Genomic DNA, 10,906 nt, shown 5'->3' with positions numbered 1-10,906 from the left:
GAATATCAGAAACACTCTACTGAGAGTGGAGAATGATGTCAACCTTCAGGTTCCCTTCTAAGGTATTGTAAGAACTACAAGCACATGTACTGGATATTTAGGGTTACTGGAGACATATGACTTTTATGCAGGCAGACGAACCAACTTTTGAAAGAGCAAGAGAAGCCACTCTTCCTCATCTATTTCCTCCCCTGAGGAATGTATTGAACATTAGCTTCCTAAACTGAAGACGCTGAATGAAGAAAAAAGATGGAAAAAAATAGAAGTCTGCCCAGCTCTGGAATCACGGGTTGAGTTTTGGAAGATGGTTTGATCTTGAGACCTTTTTAACTGGTCCTTTCTTGGCATTTGTTGTCCTCTGATTCATGGAATTGTGTCTTCCACTGAAATAAAATAAGCACCAATCATAATTTTTCTGTCACTGCTGTCTGCAATCAAAACAATACATGCCACATATGAAGAACTATGGTTGACCCATCTCCTCCAGTCTGGAGTAAGGAAGCCTCCATCTGCACACGTTCTCAGGCAACCATGCCACTGTCTCACTACAGCTATGGGGCAACCACTGCAAAGGCAGGTACTCAAAAGATGAGTCTCCAGGAGCAGCCCATTGGGTACCCAATGTGGAAGCCCCTGTCTGAAGAGAGGGGAAGGGGATCAAGGGCTACTTACCCTGAAATAAAGCCAAGAACACAGAGAGGCCAAGAAATAGGGTAGGGATAATAAGATAACACCATCGCACAAATTTCTGTTCTTAGATCCCGTGGAATCTTCTCTCACCCAGCTTTGTGCGGGTGACTTCTCTGTGAGATAGCAGAGACTGCTTCAGCTCAGGTACTTTTCAAATATATTTTAGAGAGTGGTCTCGGCAAAAACAACCAAGTAAAGACCTGTCATTTTCTTCCTAAGCAAGGAAAAAGGTTCTCTCGCCCATAAAAGCAAAGAGAATTTGTCAAAAAAAAATAAAATAAAATAATAAAATAAAATAAAATACAAAGAGTTCCAAAACAGTTTAGAACTCTAGAAATCAAAAAATACGTGTAGCAATTCTCAAGAATGTATAAAACAGAGAAAGAAAGATGGAGACTTAGTGAGAACACTGAGTTGTGTTGAATTTAGTTTCCCTTAGCCCTACACCTGCCCCTTACCTCCAAGAAAACCAAAAGCCCATAGCTATGGTAAAACCAGGAGCCAACACACACTACAGGAGCCGCCAATCAATGACTGCAAAGCTTTTCTTCTTTGGCCTTCTCTGGACATGGTCCAGCATGGAGAATTTGCTGGAACAAATTGAAGCCATCATTTAATTTCATGGCTACCATGATTTGAAACTAAGCTAACCAGGAACGTTAAAAGGCTGGGGTGGGTATTAATAAACTCCAGCACCGGTCTTGGGATCTGGAACACCAAACTCAGGTGTAGCTATACCTATACAAGCCTAGACTCCTGTGTGTCTTGACTTGAGAAGGACCTAAGCTCTCGCTTCTGCCAAAAATGTAGGTGTTACAAAGGCAGCGTTGAGGTTTTTCTTGGCTGAGTATAGAGAGCCTATCCAAACACATATGCTATGTCCCCCAGGACGGAAGAGGTTTGTTGATCCCAAATACTTTGAATGCTTCTGTCAATCCTAAGGTAACCACTATGCTCACCCAGCACAGTATGTAGTAACCACTCATGACAAAGAATAGCATCTTCACAGAATGAATTTTAAAATGTCATCACATAACAGCAACAATCAACGGGGGGGGGGGAAGAGTATCTGAGATAAAGAATAACAAAATGCCCAATTTTGATAAAATAATGGATAACCAAAAATGCAGACACAGTATAGCTCTAATGAAAAAGATGAAACCGCCAATGAATCCTCAGTTTAAAACATGAAATGCTGAAACTGCCATACTTAAAAATCAACACCAAAACAAAAACAAACAAACAAACCCAGAGACAGGACTTTAAGAAACAGCAGTAAGAGTTGATTTTTCCCAGATAGAAACCCAGCAGCAAATGGGATCACAGGAAATTAAAAAGCTTCTGTGTGTCAGAGAGACAAGGGGGAAAGAGAGCCACAGAATAGAGAAAGTCCTGGCCTGCTATATTTCAGACGGTGCATTAATATCTAGAGTATACAGAGGAATGTAAATATTCATCTCCCAAGCCCACAAATTGCAATACATGGGCAATAAATGGAACTGAAGATGGTTCTCAAGCAGGAAAATGGTGAAGCAAACATTGAAAGGGCGTCCAATGTCCTTATCCATCAGAGAAACACAAAATGACTCTGAGATTCCAAGTCACCCAAGCAGGAAAAATAATGACAACGAATGTTAATGAAGACGTAGGGAAAGATGTCTCTAGTCATCGTTGGTAGAGTACAGGCACTGTAGAAAATGGTGTGGTTGTTTCTCTAAAAACTAAAAATAAAATTGCCATATGACTCTGCTTCTGATACATACGCAAAGGACTCTAACCCTGTGACAGACATCGTGTGTACCTGTGTTTCCAGTTGCCCTGTTCACAATAGCAAGATTAAGGAGTCAGCCTCGGTGTGCATCATCAGAGGGATGGTGAAAATGTGGTCCAGACATGCAATGAAAATGTAATCGGCCATGAGGAGAAATGAAAATGGAAACATACTAAAACAAGGTAACTCAGGGCCAGCAGGCAAGTCCCACGTGCTTCTTCTCAACCATGGATCTCAGATTCTAATTTTTATGTGCATTTACCTGGAAGTGAATGTGGGTGCTAGGAAAGTAGACAGAGCTCCTTCCAGGGGAAGATGCTTTTAGGGAGAGGAGTGGAAGGGTATGAAAGAGGAAAGGGGCATCCTGAGGTTAGGAGAATACAACGGAAACATAGAGAGATGGGAGAGAGGAGTGGATGGAACCAGAGGGACCACTCAAACCTAAGTATATATGAAAATGCCATGAGGAAACCCCTTACGTTGTATTCAAATAAATAAATAAATAGCATGCATAAAACATTGTCAGGAGTATCCATAGCAACATTATTCACATTATCAGAAATGTATAAATAATTCAAATCCCTATCAACTGATGATTGGATAACCGATGGTCTATACAAATCTGGAACTGCTATCTAATCAACACAGTAAATCTGGCTGTGCTCATGGATGACCTTGAGAGAAGCTAGATGTGTGAGTGGCACACTGCATGGGACACAATAGTAGGAAACCCCCCACATAAACAAGTTAGTGAGCACCAAGAGCCAGACAGTGAGACTACTAATGGGCATGACATGTCTATGGGAGTTGGAGGAAGAGAATGTTCTAGAATCAGTGGTGATGGTTACTCAACCTGGAGAATACACTGAAGACTTTAGTGTGTGTGACTTCAGATGCTTTGGCTGCATATAGATGTATATGTGGGAATACCATGTAGCCATATTGCTCAGCTGAGCTCAAGAAGATTCAGAGACCTTAATATGAGGGTGTTACATGAATGATACCAGTCTAAATGTAGCATATTTGATGTTTGCGTGCTCAAATTATGGTTTACTCTTACTTTTCTCTCTTTACAAGAGGTTTTTTTTATTTTGCTCACTCTTTATAGTTACTAATGTGCTACACATTGGAAAGGAAGGAAATTTGAGAGTATTTATAGACTTAGGAGTTTTTTCAAAACCTTCTAATCTTCCACCAACTGTTTAGTACAGGTTTCGCTCTCATACTACAAGGGGGTAAACTGAGTCCGGGGGTGACTGCTCATATAAAGACACATTGGATAACTTGACTGGAGGAAATTGATTTTTCTGTCTGCTCTGAATGCAGAGCAAACTTTCATTTACCATCATGCTTCCTGCATTTTTAAAAGGATAATACTAAATATACTGTTATTTTTGACTTGGAGACTTCCCCAAGATGGCTTATGATAGAATTTTCTTCACTTATTACTCTCATTAATGTGATATGAAACTGCACAATTCATAGACAATACAAAAATGAACAAACCCAAATCATCCATACCACCACCAAATTATTCTTACATTACACTTTCTATTTACTGTTGCACATTTTTCTGTCAGTTATATATTCTAGCATCTGCATTCTAGAGTCTTCTAGAATTGACTAGAACTTCTTAATCCTATCATTGTCTATTGAATTAGTTTCTTAAGGCTGCAGATGTTGGCTGTATATCTGCTTTTTGTCTCAAAAATAAGCTCTCCAAACAATCTGTCCCTCAAGAAGTCACAATTAATTTCCCAACGGTGCTTTTATTCTGGAGCATGAAGGACTGCTCTGTCTTCCTCAAGGGTCTTCCATCGCTATACAAAACTTTCATCAACAAAGCAAAGAGGGGGCTGAATAGCAAAGAAAAATAAGAGAGAAACATCACCATTGGTTCTTTGATGAACTGTTGCTGTGTATCCATCACCGTTTGAGGTTCTTACTTGCAAAATCCATAACTCACAGTTAATATATTCCATGGCCCACAGCCCAAATATACTTATCAGCTTTGTAGAACTTAGGGGCAAGTTCTAAACCTATTTCTAAAGAGCATTCTCTTAATTATCTTAGCAATCCTTTATAAACAGTATGTGCAAGGATCTCTAGCATAGATCTTTCATGGAGATGGAGATATCTTATTCATTTACAGTCACAATTTCATGAAGTTGGAATATAATTGGTGATATATGACTGGGCAGAGTCATTGTTTTGATCAATCTTTCAAACATAATTTCTCTTAAATGGGTTTCTTCTGGTACTCTGATTCATCCTGAGTGTCAACAATATCATAAGTCAGTGTTTGAACATTGGTACTGCTAATATGGGTTTGCCTGTCACTCAAAGATCTATGTGTTAAACACGACCCCTGGCAGTACTAGTGGGAGGGAGGCTATGGGATCTGTAGAAGTCTGGGTCTGATGGGAAGTCTTGGGGTGGCTGGAAACAAATCTGAAGCCAGCAGTGAGACCCAGCACCTCCCTCTTCACCTTTCTGCCTTGTGTGTGGCAGTTTTGTTCTGCCTTGCACGGCCAACCAATCAGCGTGCAGCTTGACACAGGCCCAGCATAGTGAGGGCAATCAAACATAGACAAGACTCTTTTAAACTAAGGTTAAAGTAACTTTAAAAAAATTGTGATTATGTTAGCCTCTATGTTACAGATGCAAGTTGATGAGCATATATGAGAATGTCAACCGCATCAAACATTAGGCCATAACTCTTGAGTTTTAAGAATATCATGCAAAACATGACATGCCTGAAAATGCACAAACCATAAACTCACAGTTCTGAAAAGTACTGTGAAGTTAAAACCCCAGGCTTATAGATAAAATACTGTCATCCTACTGGAAGGCTGTCTTGTATTTCCTAAATCCCAGCCCTGTTTATAAGGACTATCCTGTCTTCCTACACCAGATTACTTCAGCCTCTTTTAAACATTATGTGAATGGAACCACATTTACATATTTCCTTACAGAAGACTATGAGAATTTTCCAACTGTTCTATAAAGGGTATTTATGACTATTACCTGTATAGTATATATTCATAGATACTAGAAATATCCATTCCCTACTGATGAACATTTTACTTTTTTTTTCGCCTTTGACTATCAAGGATAAAGCATCTATGACATCCGTACACAGGTCTTGTGGTGTAAATGATCTATTGTATTGAGAAATAGAGTTGTTGAAAACAGGGTAGGTGAATGGGCAGCTATAGACGTGAATACTAAGCACCATTCCCAAGCATCTAAACCCACCACTCCACTGTTGTGACTGTGCCTCACATGGCCACTCCTCTCTGCAGATGAGGGGTGGTGCTAACACTTCCCCCTAAGCTCAGCACCACTTGGGTCAACCAATGCTGCTGTGAAGTGCTTAGCACCAGCGTCAGTTATGACTCAAATTGGAACAATCAACAAAAGAGGGATATCAAAATTCCGTGGTCAGGTCGGTAACTCAGAAACGATATATTAAGGCACCCCCAACTACTTAAATGTATTCAAATGCCTAATGAGGAAGACAGAGAGGGTTCTGTTGGGGGAGATCTGAGTGTTGTATTTAGTTTCAGACAATGAAAGCCATATTAGTCCAGCTGCTTGACCACTCATCAGCTCAGTGATCCAGTCAAGGATTATTAAGCAGCAATCTATGGTGGACAATCTCTCCACATTCAGATTCATCAGACAGAGGATGGATCTGGATGGAATGGGCAGTTCTGAAGGTCCTGAGGCAGCTGACTGAGAGTCCCAGCCTATGGCATCCACCTCCGGTATAGTGCACCTCAGGCTCAGCCCAGACCTATGGCCCAGAGGCCCCAGGCAAGCAGATGGAGGCATGGTGTATGGCCATTGCTCCATAAGGAGGCAGGTGGGGTTTGACACCTTGGTGATCTCCTTGAATAGCCTCAGTCAAACCTGGTAAGATCCTGCAGGAAGTAGTCACCTAGCGATGGTGACCGATTTCAGGGTTTATTCTGAGACAGCCAACCTCAAGAATATTCAGTGAAAAAAAATCTGTCTTCAGAATCACAGGACGGGCATGTTTATGGATATGTGTATTAATGGAATGGGAATAAGGCCTTAGTTAGATAAAATAGAAGGAAGCTGTGTAGGCGGCTGTGCAGAGAGGAGCTGAGACAGTAGTAGCTCAGGATTACTGTCCTCCAGAAAGCTTGCCTGCCAGGCTCCTAGTGGCAACCATTCCCTGTCCTAATAAAGCCTCGCCCCAGTGGGAAGAGTATCATCCTGTGCCTATCCCATCACAAAGCCTGCTTATGTCCTTGGAGTCTGGGATATTAGCAGGAGTTAGGTAGATGTGTGACTCTGGCCAACAGAACTGTTGGGTGCTACAGGCAGTGAGCCTCCCTGGGGGATCAAGACCAAATGAGTGGGTGCTACCCAGTCAGTGAGATCAAAGCCTAGTGTGCTGTCAGCTTGCTGTTGTGTAAGTCACTCTTGGAGGGACTAAGCATGTCAGCAGGACTCTGCCTAGACAGGACTTGACAAGTTGCCACCAAGTCCTCACAACCTTGACTCCAGGACCTTCTTTCTCCCTTGTGGATTTCAATGGGATCTTTTCTCTGTGATACAACCTAGCATGAGTACAAATATGTCCTGAGTTCTGGAACCTACCATTGAGTCTCTTACCACCAAGATGGCCTTGGGAATCTCAGACACAGCAATTTGATTCTTTTTCCATGGAGATCCTTTGTCAAATTTTAATATTTAAACTACACTATAATTCTATGATGAAAATATATAAAGATAATTCATTGTAATTTAAATAAGTAATAACTATTAGTGAAAAATATGCTAGCTGAGAATTGTGCTACACCATTAATCTTTACCAAAGAAACTTGTCATAGTACATAACCTTTGAGAACTTCTCATCTTGACTAGAGTTAGACAGGATTGATTTAGAACTAATTTACAACTTGGCTTAATTTTTTCAGTATTATATATGAATATCCTCATCCTATAGAATGGATCAGGTGATTCCATATTTTCTATAGGACCTGGAAAGTTCACAAATAAGTAAAACCTCAGCAAGTCCCTTTGTCTTCAGCATAAAGTAGCCTCCATAGCAACAAACATGCTCCTCCACTGGGAAGGTGCAGACTGGAGTCAGCTGAGCCTGCTGCGTTGTTAGGAGTGTCGTTTTAACTCTGCCTGGGATCTCCGCTGCTTTAGTCTAACATGCTCCCTCCTTTGGAGACTAACAGTGAGTGCTTCAGGGAGTGCCAATCCCATGTATATGGCGTTCGAGGCCACTAGATTCCCTGCAGTTTCTTCCCATGTGCTGGGTTTTTTTTTGTTTGTTTGGTTTTTTGGTTTTGATTTTTGTTTTTGTTTTTTCAAGACCCATGTGCTGTTTTATACATGACTATAAAATCTAGAATCTAAGCTCCCAAAATATACCAGACACCTTGCTACCGTGAGTGCCGCGAGAGGGCAAGTGTAATGAACTAGGCAAGGGGAGATCTACCTAGACGTACGTTTTCACGGGACTTTCCTTCATTCTAGGCAGCGGGTCCACCTGTTGCCTCTTGGATACTTGATTTAAGCCAGAAACCTGAAACACACACACAAACCAGCATATTTACCTTTTACTCCCCAACTGATTTCTGGGTTAAAAGTCAATTTCCTTTCAATCTCTTTCACAAACATGTCTCTTACTAGCATGTGTAGGAGCAGCTAAGAGTGACAAGACGTTCAGCCATTTTCTAATCAGATAAACCTTTGGAAGTTTCTGTACAAACCCCCTTTTGGCCCCATAGTCCACATGACTTTTAAATTAAATATGGAGAAATCTATGAAAGCCAATCACCCATGTGGTGTGGACCCCTGGAAATTCTTGTAGCAGACATTAAACACACATAAAACACATATCCTACCAGCAAGGCAGAAAAGGCCAAGAGGCGTGGGTATGTGGTAGGAAAGCAGAAAGGTAAGAGAATGTTTTCATTGTATTTATTTCATGATCTTTCCAGGGAAGGCAAATGGGTGTCTCAAGCGAATCAAGAACATTGGAGGCTGATCAACTTTGAGATGGCTACTGAAGCCACGAATGAATGAGCTCCTCAAGCAAGAGCAACTCGGGAGAGAAGGAAGTCAGTGGCATAAACAGTAGACTACGGTAGCTGACAGACACCATATTAACAGTAGGGAAGCCACCTAATCCTGTCAGTGAGTCGCAGCACCAGCCCAACCCAAGTTCAGTGAGGGGCCCTGATACGAGTGGGGAAGGCAGAGAGCGGGACACTTGTCCCCCGCTGGCAGCCATGCATGTCCATACTCTCTTTCAGTGGATATGTTGTACACAAGCACAGATGTGACACACACACACACACACACACACACACAACACACTCATATCCAAAAGACATCAAAAGAATTTAGAATTGGTGGACAGTCTGACAGCCTCTCGTCTGTAAACCAACAGCATTTATATTTAACACTCTTGTGCCCTTTGCTAAAGTTCTTATATTTGGAACAGACAGCAAAATTTAAATTTATCAGGTCTTATAACACACTCAGAAGTCAGCCGTGCTTCCCTCTTTAATAACTCCTTGGGTCCATGAGAAGACCTGTGAGAGGGGGAGTGGGTTTCGGTCAAAACACACCATCTTGGTTGTTAAATGACAAGTTAGATATTAACAGGTTTGGAAGACACAGGGGCTCGACCCTCCCTCACGGTCCACAACTTTAAACCAAGAACTAAAATGAACTTTAATTACTGGCTAGAAAAGGAACCCAAGCCACACCTTTGACCTTGGAAGGAGCTTTATGTGGAGCTGCCTGGGGGGCCAGGAATGGAGGGAGACCTTCTAAGCCTGGTTGAAGGAGTCCTAACCTTTATGGGATTCCATATAGCAGGAGGCTTTCTGATCAGGAACAGAGACACGCCATGGCTTCCCCCTCTAAGCAAAGGTTCAAACAGGCCTGGCAATCACCTGGTCAGGACAAAGCTCCTCAGGAGAAGCTGCTTGTTCTAGGGACCTTAGAAAATAGTATAATGGCAGCCTAGCGTGTAGGTCATGCCGGGGTCTCCTTAGTCACTGTCTGCTCACACTGCTGGAGAGCGCATTCACTCTGTGATAAGCCATGCCTGTCCTTGACACTGCTCACTGCCTCTGTCTAAATTCTTCCCATAGAGCTCACAGGAAGGGAGACAAGGAAGGCAGCGACTGAGCCAGGTGACAGACAGTGGCTGGTAAAGGAGCCAGCCAGGGCAAGCACTACAGAAGCATCGACATCAGACTGAGCAAACATGGGAAGAACAAAAGTCACCCATTATCCTTCCCGGGTGCTGTAGTTTGCGCATGGTCAGAACCGCCTTTGATGATAAAGATGAACAATTCATTCTAGAGTGAAATCCTCATTAACATTTATACCAGCGACAGGATTAATGCCTTCCTGGAAAGCTGTTGGCTTTGATTGAACATTTGGTGAGTCTGCACAGTTAGTGAGATTAATCCACCTAAATGGAATTTTTTTAGATAAATAAAGGTAAATGGATGTTTCAGGGGCAAAAAGACTTGGACTTTTCACCTTAGACAAAACCTTCAAGGCCATTTTATATGAATAAACTTTTTTTCCTAACAATGGGCTTTTTATTGTCTGTCTGTCGTGTAAAATAAATGCTTCTTTTAAACACTGACTGACACTCTTTGTAGTAGACAGTAAGGCACCAGGAAGAGTCAGGAACCCTGTCTGACCATTACAGGGACATACAGTTGTGGTAAAGCAAACACATGTGTTCGCTATAAGTATCCAGAAGGTAAGCCGGGCAGTGGTGGCACACACCTTTAATCCCAGCACTTGGGAAGCAGAGGCAGGCGGATTTCTGAGTTTGAGGCCAGTCTGGTCTACAGAGCGAGTTCCAGGACAGCCAGGGCTACATAGAGAAACCTTGTCTCAAAAAAACAAAACAAACCAACAAAAAGAATCCAGAAGGCAAGCAGAAATCTCATCACAGAGCAAGAACATCCAAAGACCAGGAAGGAATGGCGAGATAGCATCCCCCACTTCCTGGAGTTTAGAGCCTCTGATACACCAGATAAGCAAACACAGAGCTCTCAAGTACCCCCAGACCTGGAAACTGATGGTGTTATATCTTCCCTCAAGGGAGGCAAGGGAGGTCACACAGCAAGTAGGGTCTGGGAGGTGTCTCAGGGGCTAAGGACATATAAAGACATATAGTTGGCAACCATGAGGACTTCCTTCAAGTTCCCAGAATTCAAGTAACCAACAACTATAGCAGGAAAAAGGAGACGGGCAGATCCCAAGAGCTTATCAGCTAGTCAGCCTGACTGAAACGGTGAGCTTGAGGCTCTATGAAAGAGTGTCTCAGGGCAACAAGGCAGAGAGCAATGGAAGACAGCAAGTAGTCTGGCCCAGTTCTCTCTCTCTCTCTCTCTCTCTCTCTCTCTCTCTCTCTCTCTC

The 10,906-nt window shown here is 42.3% G+C and overlaps 1 protein-coding gene across 1 annotated transcript in view; it reads right to left on the bottom strand.

Annotated features, from left to right (window-relative positions):
- Positions 1-283: 283 nt before the first annotated feature.
- Positions 284-10,906, bottom strand: part of Ccdc169 (coiled-coil domain containing 169) — a 29,294-nt gene continuing 18,671 nt past the window's right edge. The window contains exons 7-8 of the mRNA XM_021196556.1: positions 7,957-8,033; positions 284-383 (exon numbers count right to left, since the gene is read on the bottom strand). Coding sequence (XP_021052215.1) covers positions 284-383; positions 7,957-8,033 — 177 coding nt within the window. The remainder of the gene's footprint in view (positions 384-7,956; positions 8,034-10,906) is intronic.

This window comes from Mus pahari, chromosome 4, assembly GCF_900095145.1.
Source record: "Mus pahari chromosome 4, PAHARI_EIJ_v1.1, whole genome shotgun sequence".
Taxonomy (NCBI): Eukaryota; Metazoa; Chordata; class Mammalia; order Rodentia; family Muridae; genus Mus; species Mus pahari.
This window is presented reverse-complemented; position numbering and strand designations above follow the sequence as displayed.